General features: G+C 35.7%; 1 protein-coding gene across 15 annotated transcripts in view; it reads right to left on the bottom strand.

The window, feature by feature from the left end:
* The window catches only part of LOC113063923 (calpastatin-like), a 37,457-nt gene extending 27,524 nt beyond the window's left edge, over positions 1–9,933 (bottom strand). For 9 of the 15 annotated variants that reach the window (XM_026234357.1, XM_026234358.1, XM_026234356.1 and 6 more), the window contains exons 1-2: positions 9,777–9,932; positions 7,824–7,877 (exon numbers count right to left, since the gene is read on the bottom strand). In XM_026234357.1, the coding sequence (XP_026090142.1) occupies positions 7,824–7,877; positions 9,777–9,824 (102 nt within the window). In that variant the 5' untranslated portion in view covers positions 9,825–9,932. Of the gene's footprint in view, positions 1–2,366; positions 2,521–7,823; positions 7,878–8,531; positions 8,869–9,776 lie in introns of those variants that run through there. The other 6 variants (XM_026234360.1, XM_026234368.1, XM_026234372.1 and 3 more) reach the window with 4 other exon arrangements.
* Between the last annotated feature and the right edge of the window lie 7,775 nt (positions 9,934–17,708).

Genomic DNA, 17,708 nt, shown 5'->3' with positions numbered 1-17,708 from the left:
GCCAATAGTCTGTACTTTATATCAAGATCAATATATATCAATAAGAAAGACTGTACATTTTAAATAATGTTTTTTTAATAGTCAATGTTGCCATATTTTACGAGAACACTAACATATAGAAGAAAGTTTACTATATTTGGTAGTTTGCTCTCCATTTGGTTTGTTGATTGAGTTTCCGTCCAAGAGTCAGGCATCTGAATTCAGTTTACTGTTTGTCACTTATTCAAGCATAACGCATAAACAAGTTCAAAAACAGGTTCTGTTCCAAAATCGAGTGAGATGCCTTTTTGTCTACTGCCTGCTACTTAGGAAGCACTGTGCTACACAAATACCTTCACAGAGACTGAGTTGACATTAGCATGCTGCATATACAAAAAATACATAATTAGATTAGATAAACAGAGAACTATTTTTATTTGATTTCTTTCAATCAATAATCGTGATGAACTTGCTAATTCTCCACAAATTACAGTACATGTGCCAATGCCTTAGAATTTGTCTAACATTGTCAGCATAATGACATCTAACACAATTATGATGCCATAACATGTTGCATCGGGAGGTTAACTCAAAAGCATTTGGAACAGAGCTTTGGTGAATGGTTAAAAAAAATAGAGCTCTTGTACAACTCATGATGTATGACATCATGCTTGAACAATGATTAGGCAATGAACACAATAATGTTTTTGATTCAGTCTCTGATTATGTTCAGAACATGTTTGGATCTCCTTTATGGACTCAAGGGCTTTCTACCAATGCCAGATGTTTAACCTCTACAAGACAGGTAGAGGTTAACAGCCCATGTCTGAGACAAACTGGGGTTCAAAAATACCATCCCATGCTGTAAATACCCAAATATTAGCTGTTCAACCTGCAAATATACACACCTACAGACTCAAACATACAGAAATAGAAATAGTTTTGTGTGCTATTGTGCTGTTGGAACAGATGTTCGTCTGTCTGTTCAGATCAATAATGCATCACTAACTGAGTGCACAGACCACTGCAGATCAATACCCTCAGCTCACTTGAAAACAGAATTAATGTTTTAGAATTAAGAACACAGAATTCAGAATGAACAAAATAAAGAACTATTTTGTCCGACACAACATTAAAAATTATAAATCAATATAATTACAATTAAGAATTCAACATGCTACAAGTAAATTGAGATTTGCTAAAGATTACATTTAACCATAGCATTACATTTTTATTGTTTTTGAAGATTAACTTTCATTGAGCATTGTTTGTATGTATACATAGCTTCTGTAAGGCTTGAATTAGTATGGCATCATTCACAAATTTTTACCAATATCATTATTAAATTCTGACCTGCTCTTCTGAACTGATCATTAACTATTCAATATTCATTTGTAAGTCTTTTAAAAAAAAAAAAAAAAAAAAAAAGTTCTATTATTATGATTATTATGATTATCCTCATTGCTATAAGTCATTAATCATTCAAAATTATGATCAAAATATGTTCTGGTATATAAATGATTCAAATCAATCAAAATAATTTAGTTTTTATTATACAGTAGTTCATTAATATATGTCAATATGACAGCAAATATTATGACAGATTAAAATAAGTAAACTTCTGAGTAGTCAAAAACGCATTATAAAATAAATTAATGTCTCACTATTTTTTTTTTGTTAAATGTTAAAACATCTGCACAGAAATTTACAATACACATTCTCCCCAGTGAAAGTGAGCAAGTATCTTCCTTCGGGGCATTAACATCAGTAGCTGATGCTGAATCATGCTGGCATGTTGCGCTGCTTGAATGAGCAGCACTTGGACAACATCAGCCACACAGAGAGCTCTGCTCATGCTCAAAATGACACAGCTACCTTTCACCTATCCTTTTAGAAACAGCCTTGTTGAATGGAAAATTCCCATGGATGTTAAAGGTTCTTCATGGAACCACAGATGCCAATAAAGATGTTTTTATTTTTAATAGTGTATAATCACTTATAGTCTAATGAATCACAGCGCACCTTTAAGAAACACACCCTGAGACGCTATCAACAAACAACTACTGCACATTGCAACACCTGGGTTTGACATAATATTGCCAGTAACAGATAACAGAGACTGAAAAGTCCCTATAGTTCCACTTTTTGTAAAACATTTCCCAGCATTCCTCACACATTCCAGACCTCCTCCTCCCTCGGACAGTCACTGTGGGACCAAAGACAAGACCTCCTGACCAGCACACTGAATTAAAACTCTTGCGCACATTTGAAATCTTCACACTGTCAAGTCAGTCACTGCACCTCAAACACACTTGCACAATATTAAACAAACCCATCCATGCACAGTACTCTGAGATCTCAATACAATTATATCTAGTAAGTAAGACCTGTTGCTCTACAGCGGTGTCCTGCAGGGCCGGTTGGTCCTGCGTGTTACGGTTCCCGCTGAAGATCTGGCCCATGTTTACTTGTGCTGAGTGTGTTACACCGTCCCTGTGGCTCTGCTGTGTCTACTGTCTGAGCTACAGCATGTTCCAGGCACAGGAATCAGGGGGAGGGGCCGGAGGAGTGGCTAGGGCCAAAGGGGTGGGGCTATGGAACACACTGGAGATAGAATCCAAAGGAGGGAAGGAAGGAGGAATGGCTAAATAGGGTAGCATGTGGAATTAATACCCACCTGACTGAGACGTCTAACAATTGTAAAAAGAAGGGATAGCCAGGGCGTATGTGAATGTTCACATTGTATGATCCAAAGGGTAAATGTTAACAGTTATTTTTATGGTGCATTTGAAAGCTGTGCAGTCACTTAAATTCTTGAACCAACCAAACAAAATACAAACAGAATAGAAACAGAGGTGCTGTAACTTATAATTCATAGTTGCAAGGACTATGAAAGAAAAAAAGTGAACTTTCTGTGCTTTATTAACCTGTTAAAGACGCAATTGCCCTAAAGATAGAATTCTGGGAGAGTATAATTTCATGTCATCTCATGTCCTTTCAAACCTGTATGACTTACCTTCTTCTATGAACAACAAAAGATGATATTTTGAAATATGTTGGTAACCAAACTATTTTGGTGCCCATTAACTTCCATATATATATATATATATATATATATATATATATATATATGATTTTTTTTTTCTTTTTTTTCCCATACAATGGAAGCCATCAGGAATTGGGGAAGTGTTTTGATACCAACATTCTTCAAGATATCTTCTGTTTGTTGCATAGATGAAAGCCAAACATGTTTGAAAGGGCATGGGGGGAAAGTAAATGATGGCAGAAATGTATTTTGGTGGGGAATTATCCATTTAAAGCATTAAAGCCAAAGACATCTGTAAACACACTCCTAGTCAGCATGTGTAACCAGCACGAAGTCACATTTCAAGAGAAGGAAGCATGATATCTTCACAGTGAGCATCTAGCAAGAGTTTCTCATTTATTATTCAACTAAAGAATATTTTAAATGTGCAGAGTTGAAATCAGGGACTCGCACTTACGAAACACGGTGCACTGTTTCCAACCCAAATGCCGAGAACAAAGTAAGCCTGTTGAGTGAGACAGGCTTGGGTGTGAACATCCACCATTTTCAACTGACATCTCATCAGATGTGAACATGCAGTTAGGCGTGTTAGACAACTAAAGACAGCCAATCTAGGTGTCAACAAGCATTGCATTGTTTTTTAGACCATGAGAAATCTGTTTACCTACAAACTGGAGAAAATTAATTGCCTGAAAGTAAAAATAATTCTTGTAGCATTTCTGAGATCGGGCAGGGTCTTTATTTTTTCAGTTCCCTACTTGACAGTTAAAGAGGTCATATGATGCGATTTCAAGTTTTCCTTTCTATTTGGAGTGTCGCAAGCTATGTCGTGCTTAGATAAGATCTGAAGTCTCAGACCCAAAGAGATATTCTTTATAAAAGTTAAGACTCATCCACGCCCTCCTAAAACGGCTCATTCTAACACCCCCCCCACATGTCTATGTCACTGTGTGGGAAGATCTGCATAATAACACTGCCCAAATGTTCACGCAAAGAAAGAAGGTTTAACTTTGATTCTCACTGTAGTATTGTTGCTGCCGCCGCCATGTTGTCGAGACGCTGTGTTTCATTGTGAAAGCAAAACTACTTTGTTTGGCCTTCCAAAAAGGGGATACAGCTAGAAATCAGTGGTTAAATTGCATTTCCTGAACCTGAGAAATTAGCCTGCAATGCCGTCTAACCACAACGGCTGTATAATCAGTCCCTCCAGAAAAACGCAGATTTTTTTTGTGATTGTTGCGGGCAAAAATCCTTGATTTTCAGGCAGGTTTTCTTAAAAAATGCGATGGAATATGCAGGATATTTTTGCAATCTTATGCGATGAAATTGCGGGAACTTGCAAAAACTGCGGTTTGATGAAAAAGAGAAAAAAAGGTGACCCCCCCCCAACACCCTGTTCTCACTAGGCTACTACCTTACTGTAACGAGTCATTTCTTATGACTTCCTATGATAAGCAAGCATACTAAATCACATAATATTTAAGTTCTCATTCTGTTTTATTTCAGACCTTAATTAACACATGGCTCTAACTTACAAGACATTGAGTCAAACAAGTTCTCTAGCTTTACAAAAGGAATATTCAACTACTTTTGTAAAAATTAATAAATAAAATATACACACAAATATACAAATGCTGTTTAACAGGAATTGCAAAGTGCAATCTCTTACTGCAACATAAATTATTTTACATACTACTAATATACTTACAACTGTAAGGTTCTGGTACTATTCTGTAACAAAAAAGTACAATATTACAACTGTAGAGGTGCATCAACTTCTGAATGAAACTACAACAGTCCACTGTGAAAATGAAAACTAACTCACTCACCATCCTCATCCTCATCCCTCTCTCAAAATAATTTGCCCCCACTGTCATGTAACACACCGGGTAACTGCTTCCCGCTGTCTTTTGCGCTTATTTTTGTTGGCAGATGAGAATGATTTACATAACCCTGGTTTCACCGCGGGCTTCACAGATGATGTTCACGTAGCGCAATTACATCACTTCATAAGGTTCCCATAGGAAAAAAAATGGTGTGTGAAGTAAACGCAACATTTTTCAACTTTCTGCTAAGATATATGTGACTTTTTTTGCAACGAAAATTATTATTATTATGAAATCATGCTAACTCCGCATATTTTGCTTCCTGAAATCGGCAATTTATGCGGCAAAAGTGTGGCCTATTTGAAAAAATGCGACCCCCGCATAAATATGCGGCCCTTTGCTGATTATGCATTAAATCACGCGATCGCATAATCGCATTTTTCTGGAGGGACTGTATAATGTGAAGCAGTTCCAACTTTGCAAGGACAGTCTGGAAAGCTTCTGACTCATAGCCTGTAAGTATGTTTTCATATTACAAGAATTTTAATATGATTTTATGTTTACGCAGCGGGGTATTCACTGCAACACGTAAAAATACAGTATAAGTCATTATAATCAGTGTTTATAATTTAGTGTTTATCAGTCATTATAATTTAGTGTTCCTGTAGCTCAATTGGTAGAGCATTGTGCTATCAAGCGCAAGGTTGGGGGTTCGATTCCCCGTGAACACGTGATAGGTAAAAATTGATAGCCTGAAAGCACTGTAAGTCGCTTTGGATAAAGCGTCTGCTAAATGCATAAATTTAATTTAATTTTAATTTATAATCATTTATTATATCCCCACTGGATGCAACAAATGCCTTGTTTGTAATGGGTTTTACTAGTTTTGTGTTGTCACGCCGGGACACACGGCATCAAACTATGGTAAGGGGTGTAATATTTCCGTCATAAGCTTGAGGCATTCGGCCAATCACTATGCACTGGATAGTTGGCCAATCAGCGTACACCTCGCTTTTCAGACCGATGAGCTTTCTAAAAATCTACACGTTTCAGAAAGGCAGGGAATAGACGAGCAACAATGATGTATGGTATGTGGAAAATAATGTGTTTTTTTTAACCTTAAACAGCATAAACACATTACATTACACCAAATACACAAAATAATATTCATTTTAGCAATGTCATATGATCCCTTTAACATTGTTTACATTGGGATTAGGCTGGTATAAAAGGCTAATTTTGCTTGATGCTTGAATAAATAAAAAATTATAATCTTCCATTCTATGTTATATTATATGATCTGAGAATAATTTCATGACTATGAAATATCTTCTTTTGCTAAGTAGTATATTTACAACCGTTAGATTTAATTTTTTGTATTAAACATCTCAACTCTTGAAGTCACCACCTGACTGGGAATGTTGACTTGCCATCATGGTGGCTTCATTTCGAAATATGATGTCTTAATCAACAGCAGCAATTTATTAATGAATTTTCCAGAATCCTGAATGTATTACAATAATAGTATGCAGCACAACCATTTTGAACAGTGTTAATAATAAGAAAATAAGAAGATTTTAGCATTTTAGAATGATTTCAAAATAAATAAAAAAATCCCCAAATATTCAAAGAGCTGTGTACTGTACACACAAAATGGTAGAAGACCAATATGAGAAAACTACAATTCATAATCTCCACATTTGAGTAATTCCATACATAAAGGAAAAAGTAAAGCTTGACCCCTTGCAGAGGAACATCCTGTGTTTGTGCACTCACACACAAAAGCACGATTTTGTGAAACAAACTGTTCGACACACCCATATATCTTCCTGTAACTATCAGAATCACTTAAACTCATGTAATGTGAACATGAACTCACATTAACACCTGAAGGCAGAATACTACTAATTTCAGCTGTTAAAACAATCTCTGAAGCACAGACATATATGCATTCGATTATCTGGCATGCATAATTGCTGACACACCTGATGTGTTTTGTCTTCAAGTTCACAGAGCAAGTCAAACCAGCTGTGTCAGCGATACATTTTTTCAAGCTTTCTTAATTTATCCTTCTAAAAGTTTTCTATATTCATAATATACTAGCTAACATTATGCACAGGCATTGCCAGGCCGGTGCCCGGTGTTTTTCAATGTAACTAGAGCACCTATATATATATATATATATATATATATATATATATATATATATATATATATATATATATATATACATACATACAATAAAATGTCGCTGATAACATCATGGGACACTGAAAAACTGCAGCCACAGCAGGGACCTTCTAGCAAACAAGTGCATTCCTATTTATACAAAAGCAATATATGCTTTCCCCGTACTGTCTCTCCAGATCCAGCTCTCTGAAGTTGATGGAAAATTGTTTCATAAAGGAATGCTGTTTTACATTTTATGGGCTGGATGTGCAAACATGGCAGAGCTGGGTGATAAAACATTCATGACTTTGAAGAATTACTGTTCATATCGGTGCCACTAGACTGATTGATGGGGACAATAATTCAGCTAAATCGCAGGGCTGTGACTGGCAAGGACTTTCATGGTCCACAAGAGGGTGTCAATGCTTCATGAGAAGGTAAAGCCTGAACTGTATATTCCTTAGGAATGAATTATGCAAGTTTCTAAAACGTAGGTTTTAATCATATTGTATTAGCAATTTGCAGCAATTTTAATGAATTTCCATTTACTTTCCAGTCACTAACTGGACTTTTTTTTTTGTCATAGACATCACATTCACAAAGCACAATTTCAAGAAATATTAAATATCTTACAGATGAAGATTAAAAAATAATTACTATAGAAATTAACTTGAGTTTGTTGATTTGCATGACTCTAATGCTTATATATACTAGCCCCCCCCCCCACCCCCAACCAAGAGTGTACCATATTTGAATTCTTTACCGAATTAAAATTTCAAAAGAAACTGTCAATTCTATCTTACCTGGAACCTTGAGGTCTGAGGAACATTGGCTTTTTGTAATGAATTGTCACCTGTCTACAAAGAAATAAAGACAGAAACAAAGAAAAGTGACTTGGCACCCTGTCAAAATTTACATTTACCCAAGGGTTCAACATTACTATGGCCAAAATTATGGCTAAACAGTCTACCTGAGGAATATAACACTACAAGTCTGAGTAAAAAGCATCAATGTAGCTAACCAATCTTGAGAAATTACGTATTTATTATTATTTAACTAGACTCTATTTCAGTCATTTCTCGTTGAATTTTTGACTCTAATACTTTCGAATATAACTTAAATTAAATTATTATATTAGGATGACACTTTGATGTTACGCAGCACTTTTCATAGAGCACAACCCACATGGGATCTCTTTAAATTCTTTGCACTACTTTTAGATTTTAAAATTGGAAATCGACTCCAGTATCAACAATTGCAAACTTTACAATCTATGTAAACGCATTAAAACCTGATTTCTCTACTCTAAATCCGACTACGCCCAACTTCTAATATTAACCCATTGTTTTTTTAATAACTGATCATGTGTGTACAAGTACAAAGATCAGCCTAATCCTGAAGTATTTACATTTGTCAACTCTTAAAAGGACCCTCCCTATCACTACGACTTGTTTTATATTAGAAGTGAATAGTTTTCTGAGCAGTTCAGATCATGACACCCATCTACTTACGATCCTCGACCAATACGCAGCGTACGCCATGGCGGAGGACGAGTCGGATGAAGGGTAGAAGTTTGCTAAAGTAGGCTATTCCTCGAGTTCCGTTCGCCAGCTTCTTTCATTTAAGTGAGGTGATGTGCTGCTGTGTGGTTTTCATAAAGCCATTCCCGCGAGCGAACGTGGGTCCCAGAACACTATCGATAATTGCTGCAAATAAATGATTGGGGCGGTTTATCTTGGTTTCCAGACGTGGTGAAATCTTTTGCATTACACCACAACGTGAAAGTAGCTGCTTCATTTGTATTGCGCATTATAAAAACATGCAGAGCGAGTCCTTGTCTTTCTAACAGCACGAGCATTCCTTTGTAGTGATTGCCCAACACTGTGGCTACGGGGTGTTAGTGTTGCTCTATGCAAGTAACGTACTTTAATTGCAAGGAAGTTTTATTTTTAGGGGCACGTCTTGACATTTTTAAAGCAGTGTCAAAATAGGGTATTTGACAATGCGTAGGCTACTTACGTTGTAGTAACGTTACAAACGTGAAAGTATTTTCAAGTAGCTAACGCCAGACCTAATTTTGCCTTAAATTATGTTCTAAAAATCCACAGAAAAATTCCAGTAGAACAAAACTGGGGGGTTCATTTTGTGTCTGGGAGGATAAATTAATTGCGAATAAGTTAAAATAAATGACATGCAAAAAAATATTAGTCACGAATTAAGAATTCGTTCACACACTTAATTACAAATTAATATATCGTGGAAAGGAATTTTTTTTATTTTATTTGTTGTCAGGATATCTTTCATTTTCCACACCCCCAGGACAAATCGTGCTTCGTATGTTCGTAATTCAGTAAGTTTCGAACGATTCATATGTGTTTAGATTCACTAGATAGAACCTGTTCATAAGAGTCATTCATTCTGAAACCGGAGCGGTCACTGATGCCGCTGTGGGCTGAGTTTTGATTCGCTGTATGCCTTGATTCACTAAAAAGAACCTGTTCATAAGAGTCATTCGCTAGTGAATCGTTTTGCGTTGATTGCTGTGTGTTTCGTAATGTGGAGTTAGTAAGAATGTTTATAGAATAGTGCGAAAAGTTCAAACAAGTTCACTTGTTGGTGAATAAACGCTCGAACTGAAAACCATAAAAACGGTACAGACCTGAAGAACAGGAATCGTTTCAGAATAACCAATCCATATGTCATTAACAGTGTTAGGCTATACAGAATAGCTACTACATTGCATGTGAAAAACATACCTCCTTGTTGTTTTTCTTACGACCGTGACATCTCTTTCTGTGTGGCATGTCTGAGGAACAAGTTCACGGACTTTAAAACACAACTTTGCTTTGACCGGATTTGGGCTTGTGACAGTACACAGTATGCTCCTCCCGCGAACTGAGAAAAATCAGTCTGTGTGGAGGTTTTGTGCAACTTAACAGTCAGTATGAATTTGATTTAGTGTTTTGTTTGTGTGACTGTTGTGTGTCCATGCATGTTCTTTATTCAGACAGCATCTGAATCTTGGAACTTACATTTGACTTTCTTGGACTTAACGCATCTAGATTTTATTATTATTTTTATTATTATTTATAATGGATTGCATATGTATTTTCTGCAGTGCCACACCCCCTCAAGACGCTTCCTTTCTCCTCTACCTGTCTCAAAGGGTTAGTTCATCACACAGTCATATTACTCATTTTCATCTGTGGAAAAAAACAAACATCTTTTTAAAATTATTGCCAACCAAGGCTTTCTAGTCTCAAAAAGGATGCTATCGTTTTCTCTGTCTTATGTAATAGCTGAATTGAGATCGGAATGACAGAAATTGGACTGCTCTTGTCTGTCTCTTACTGGTTATTGTTTTCCTCAGACACACATACTCGAGAAAAAAGAGAAACCCAGATATTATCCCCTCCTGCGGGAAACTAGCTTTGTGTTTTTCACCAGAAGCAACAGTTATTACAGGAAATGCTCTTTGAAAGATCTGCCAGCATTCTTGAGCTCGAGTTGGAGATTGTTTGCCCAGATCTGGCTCTGAGCTCAGAGAAAGCTGCTGCTGGTGAGTCACACAGGTATACACAGTTTTTCTCTTGTTCTTCACTTAAAATTATTTCCCCTCAGTTCACCTCCTGTGACAAGATGATTTATCCATACTACATTTGAATCTTCTTGGCCTGTAGGCTTATTCCCAATATATAGCTACTGAACTTGACAGTTTTGCCAGTAAACTGTATAGTGACGCTAATAGGATAAACTGAAGATAATAATAAAGAATAAATATTTCTTGTTAATTACTATTGAAATGAATTATAATGTATCAACAGTTTTGTTTTTTAGGGTAATTTATTGATTCAAAACAAAATTTTCATTAGGTGTATTTCTCAAGCAGCCTATACTGCTGCAGTTTTATTCAACGTTTTATTCTACTTTTGTTGTTATTATTATTATTATTATTATTATTAATATTATTATTATTGGTTGCAATACCCCATTATGGTGACCATGTTGTCCAACAGAATATACTTGCTGCAATAACTGTTATTACTGTAAAAACGTTTATTTATTTATTTTTGCAAAATATTTATTCATTTTCAAGGTTGTTTCAACGGCTTTATCATAATTGTAATAATAACTAAACTAATATCTAAAAAAAATTGCTTGCAAGAATTTACCAATAGATCAGTTTGCTCCAGCTGAACGTTTATAAAATAGCTGTTTAATTGTCACATAAAAAACACATTGTCATGAAATTCCAGCAGGTGGCGCGATTTCCATATTTCTCAGTTCGTTTTCCGAATTGACGTAATAAAACAGACACTTAAGACCATTTACTGTTAGTATTCATTGCATTTGTCAAAAACCAAAATAATAAATATTAATAAAATAAAAATATAAAAACAGAAGTTATCCCCTTATATATTATGCCTGATTTAGACTATATTTGTATAACAAAATTCTTGTTCGCTGGACAAATCATTTCTTTAAAGAAAGCCATTAAACCATGTGTCTAATCATTTAATATTGTGTGCACGAGACAGGTTGTGTCATGAAAAAATAATGGCCACTTCTGCCACCTCTTTATTTACATCAACGCTTTATTGGATTTCATTTCCCAGCAATCTATAGTGTAATCAGTAATGTAGCAGTCAGGAAGGCGGTGTGACTCATTCTTCACAGAACACCCTGAGGAGAAGACAAGCCCCATCCACACTAAAACCTACAATGCCCAGAGTGGAGCCCTCATGGTTGCAGGAAACCTCAAAATGTTTGATAATTACAGACACCCTGTGACAGTGATAACATTCAACAACACAAAGGCACTAGCAGCCGAGGCTTTGCTGTCCGTTTGAATGAGTGTGTGTCTTTATCTGTGTGGAGATGAAGGTCCTCCACCTCAGATAAGACAGAAAGGACACTATCATTTAAAGGGGGCCACTGGCTCGTCTCGCTTTAATTCATTGAGTTCTCAAGGCACCACTGTAGTATCTATTAACCTGTAGTTCATGAAATCAGCTGTTTGTTTTGTGTCGACGCCAGTGGCTGGGAGTATTGATTTACTAAATCCAATTAGAAGAACAAGTCTTTTATTCTGTGAAGTCTTACCAGAAACAATGAAATTACTTATATGTTTAATGTCTTCACACACAATAAAAAGCAAATTTGCATTTGTTGGATATATATATATATATATATATATATATATATATATATATATATATATATATATATATATATATATATATATATATATACATTTCATACATTTCTATAAATTTCAATATAAAATATATATATATCAGAAGAAAAATTTAAAATTAGCAAAGTAGTTAAAATGAAAACTAAAGCTAAACAATAATAACCTAACATCTAATATATTTTTGTTCAATAATAGTTTTTCTTTTGTATTTTAAGATCATTTTATGGTAATGATTTATACAATAATTATTTTACATTTATCCCATTGAAAATAGGACCAAAAAAAAATTCAATCAGTGCAGTATCTGATTAAAATGGAGACTAGGCCTTTAAAATATTTTTTAAGGCAGATTAGCTCCTTCTGGTGAGAGAAAAGAAAGAAAAACCTCTAATTTCATGGTGTGACCACTAGATGTATAGGACTCCATAGAGAGGTTTGTGAATTCCCTAGATGTTTGTATACATAATTGTTTACTTTTATTAGGTTGTGGATTTAAATGTATATTAAGGCACTGTCAAAGACTACTTTTGTCAAGGTTTATATTTTTTTGTTGTTTTAAATGTAGATTTTAAGCGTCAGTTTTTGAATTATTTTTACCACAGTCAAACCTGAATACAGAAAGCATTTCGTTATACAAAACATTTCAATTCTGTGTGTTTGTGTATGTGTGTGTCTGTGAGTGTGTGTAAGTGAATGTGTAACCCCTTCCTTTCTGTCCACTTTTTTACTAAATTGTAGTTGAATTATTGATTTTATTTTACATAGGTGCCGTGTTACAGGCACACCAGGTTATTGGGGTGTGTGTGCACAAGTGAAAGTGAAAGTGAAGTGACATTCAGCCAAGTATGGTGACCCATACTCAGAATTTGTGCTCTGCATTTAACCCATCCGAAATGCACACACACAGAGCAGTGAACACACACACACACACTGTGAGCACACACCCGGAGCAGTGGGCAGCCATTAATGCTGCGGCGCCCGGGGAGCAGTTGGGGGTTCGATGCCTTGCTCAAGGGCACCTAAGTCGTGGTATTGAAGGTGGAGAGAGAGCACTGTACATGCACTCCCCCCACCCACAATTCCGTCCGGCCCGAGACTAGAACCCACAACCCTTCGATTGGGAGTCCAACCCTCTAACCAGTAGGCCACGACTTCCCCAACAAGTGTGTGTGTTCACGCATGTGTGAGTGTGTGTGTTTTAGAGTTTCAGCCCTTCATTGCTATGCAATGTTTTCTGCATAATGGGGGATTTGAGGATTGTACACACAAAAAAATGTTCTGCATTTTCAATTTTTTTGCCATTTCCCATTAATTTCCTATAGTCGGTCATTACTGACCGAAGACCATGAATGTGACTAATTTTTTTTTACTAGTACTTAGCTTTTTCGAATCATGCTCTCAATAATTTTTGTGTGTGTGTTCACATACCAAGTGCCATAAAAGTCACCAAGTTCTGAACCATTTCGATGAAGCTATGATTTTTAAATGTTCAAAAGTGACCGAACACCACACAAGGGTTAATGTCATGTTTTAAGGGGTTGTATTTAGGGCTCACTGAATGAGGGAGCAGTAACAATTGTTGCCAGGAAGAGCTCAAATGATCTTGCAGTTAATGGGATAATTCACCTCCAGTTGCTGATCCCCATTGACTTTCATAGTATGGAAAAAAAGCACTATGCAAGTAAATGGGGACCAGCAACTAAAGGTGAACCATTCCATTAAGATTCATCATTGTGGTGTGAGTGAGTCTGTTCATGTACTTTTACAGGGGTTACAGGAAAAACAGGAAAACCCCATGAGACTTTACAATGATCTGTATCAGCTTTCCTGATTTTGTTTTGCTGTAGACTATTGATGTGGCCTCTGTCATTACAGCATTCCACGAATATAATGTTAAAACCTGGAAATTTACTGGAAATCACAGGTTAAAGGTCAAACTAAATGTCTCCAAAGTTTATATGTGCGTATAAAAGAAAGGTTTGACTGACTTTCAGGTAAAACACAAAAAAAGCAATGAACAGTTTACTGAAAATGAGTTAGCATTTTGCAAAATAGGTTACTGAAGAGTTTATGGTAAAATTCTTCCCACTTTTATAATTATGCCATGGGAGCAGTGTCACTTTCCTCTCTCCTTGTTTTCAAAGGTCATGCATATTGAGAGACATGACAGGCTTATGGATGTCACTGTTCTCGGCTCCAGGAGCAATTATCCTTTAGGTTAAAGCACCCATGATTCAAGCTGTAGAGATATCTCAGATGTTCAGATGAGCTTCTGTCAGCACAGCATATAAGAAGAACCCTCACAAATACTGGGGAAAAACTAGTCTACAGCACTATTTCTTTCTCGGAGGAAGTGATTTTTGTTTTTCATTACACTTTCAAAAGGAGTTTATGCAGTGTTTCTAAGAAAAAAATTTGGTTCCTCAAAAACTTTTCAATTAACCATTTTTAAACATAAAAAAAAAAGTTTCCCACCATCAAGAACCCTTTATGAAAAGTAAAAGACCTGTCTGTCTGTAGATGATAATAATGAACTTGAATAATGGATCTATTTATCTATCTATCTATCTGTCTGTCTGTCTGTCTGTCTGTCTGTCTGTGTGTGTGTGTGTGTGTGTGTGTGTGTGTGTGTGTGTGTGTCTGAGTGTGTCTGTCTGTGTATGTGTGTGTGTGTGTGTGTGACTGTAATAGAAAATTGTTAAAACTCTTTCAGCACTACTTTGTCATTTTGCTCTGCTCTTTTTCGTTGCCTTGTTTTCTCTGTCAGTTCCTTATACTCTTTCCATGCATGCACATGAACATTGCATGTTCCTTTTAATTGGCTCCTTTGGTCATTATTTGCCATAGAAACAAGCAGTTGGCTGTCTCTTGTCTTCTCTGTATAGAAACTTCCAGGCTACAAAACAAAAACCTGATTACCCGGCACAGGCCACACCAAGCTATTACAGATAAACAATGGAGGGTATCATGAAACACTATTTTTCATGATATTGACTCACTGTGCTTTCTGAAGAAGAAAAAAAACATTACTAGCCTTACGTACAGAAAATAAAATGTGAAGTTAATATCTGCAAGTGACATGTTGATCATTTGTCCCAAGGCTTGTTAATTCAAGCTATTTTATGCAAAGGTTATTTCCAGTGTTGTCATCTTGTGCAATAGATCTGGCCGCTGGTCATTGTGTTGCATGGGTATTTGATCAGATTCAATATTTGTGTCACTGATATGACACTGAGCACTAACAGCAAGATAGAGGAAGAGAGATAGTGAAGGAGGGAAAGGTTTCCATGACAACTACACATCCTTGACAAATGACACAGTTTGAGGATAAGAGTAGGCGATAAGAAAAGAATGTGTGCGCATGTGAGGAAGAAAGAAAGAGAAGATTAGTATACCTGGTCTGAGTCAGAACAACATTGACTCAGATGACTGCTGGCAAGAACTTCTTTTTTTATTAGCCATTCAGTATTAACATCAATGTAAGAACCATTAAAAAATATATATATAATAGGATATTATATAATATATATATAATAGGAAACATTTTTTTTTAAAGTAAATGTGAGTGATTCTGGCTGTGCAAAAGTGATCACCATGATGCTTGGGTTTTTAGGGTTTTATCATATGGTTGTTAGGGTGTTTTAAGTGGTTGCTATATGGTTTATATGTTAAAGACCCCGTGCACCCTCAAGGATATTTTCATCTGTAGATAAATCCAAGGGGCTCTCTTTCCATGCAAATCTATTTGATGTTTGCTCATTTAAAAAAAATAAAAGTTGATTCCTTGTTGTTTCAGTTCGGCAGCCAATTTAATTAGAAAATTAATAACGTAGGCTACCTCTCATCACCAAACTGCAATCATTCATGTCCATACTACAAACTGTGTGAAACGATGATTCAGACCGGGAAAAAGAACTGACTCAAAGAGCTATTCCTGAATCATGCATTGCTTCTTTTGACACAAGTGATATATTCAGGAATGGATGGGTCTTTTGAGTCGGTTCTTTACAGTCAGAGTAATTGTTTCAGTTTGTACTACAGACAAAAAAAGCCATTAATGTTCTGGTTCTAAACAGGACTTGAGAATTAATGGCTCTTTAGAGTTGGAACAAACATTATTATCTTTTTTGATAATACTTTACATTATATTTTACTTTTCTGTTTTAATTTTTATATTAAAGTTTTATTCATCTTGTGTTTTATTTCTCATTTGTATTAGTTTGCAGTATGTATATATATATATATATTTTTTATATAAATTTAGTATTTCTTCAAGTTAAACATTTTATTATTCTATTTTAGTTGACGTTTATTTTATTTTAAGTAGCAGAAATATTTTTTACAGTTTTATTTTTAGCTCCTGCTCCAAAGAGCCATTCATCCCTGTCAGTTATTGGGAATCAGAAGTTTTAAAAAGCTTCAGAAACTACATTTTACAAATCTTTTCAAACCTTTGAGTAGATTAACTTTCCTTACTGTGATGATTCAGACTAATTTCCGTAAAACCTTATCAAAAGATGATTACTAATAGGTCAAACAGACTACAAAATCCTCTGCTCTGTCATTCTTAATGTCAATTAATTTTACACTCAATTCATCCGCAGTAGTGTACACACTCACATACACTGTTTACACTGCCAACATGGCCTCCGTGACGTCTGGCATGACTTATAATGTCCATTACTCCATCAGACCCTTCATTTCCTGTTGTCTCATCCCATGGTTTTACCCCACTTTGCTTATTGTTCATACACCATTACATGTTACCACGTCTCTTAATGAAAACTCCCAGCTGTTACGGTGATAGGTGAGATGGCAGTAATCAGATGTGAGAGATTATCTCAATTGAAGGATCTGGTTTTTCCACATTTGATGTGTTTGTGTAAATGAAAGTGTACATGTTTGATCAGTGAAGCTTTTTAAATGGCACAGTACATTACCAGGAAAAAGGTACGTCCAATGATGAGAAAATCCTTTAAGCCTTTGATTTTCACAGTTACTACAGTAAATACAGCGGGTATATTGGCCAATAGCCTTTTTTGAGATCTCAAATTTTTGGCCAACTTTGCAAACTCTTTTTAAAAAATAAAAACATGCATCTCATTCATGAACCTTGCTACTTTTCCTCATCTATTTCCAGGTGCAAAGTCTAACATGTTCTGCTTAATGCAAACAGGGGGTTGCTAGGTGGATGTGGATGACTGCAGCTGCTTTGGCAAAATGACTGTTTGCTCAAAAGCCCAACTGATACTGTAGGTCTATTCTGTGAAAAAAAAAAAAAATGCAGATTTATTTTCATGCATTGTCTGGCTCTCTGTTAGCATTACCATTCATCTCAATGGTAGTTGCTTGGCTGACACATGTCAACTTAATAACATGCACAGTCTCAGGCACTAACATATTTATAAATATTTAAATGTAAAAATCAACTTGTCTCTTTGATAAAAGCACTTATTTTGACACGACACGTGTCTGCGTGTTCATCAAGAGT

This window comes from Carassius auratus, chromosome 46, assembly GCF_003368295.1.
Source record: "Carassius auratus strain Wakin chromosome 46, ASM336829v1, whole genome shotgun sequence".
NCBI lineage: Eukaryota > Metazoa > Chordata > Actinopteri > Cypriniformes > Cyprinidae > Carassius > Carassius auratus.
Note: the sequence above shows the minus strand (reverse complement) of the source record. Positions and strands in the feature narration are given on the sequence as shown.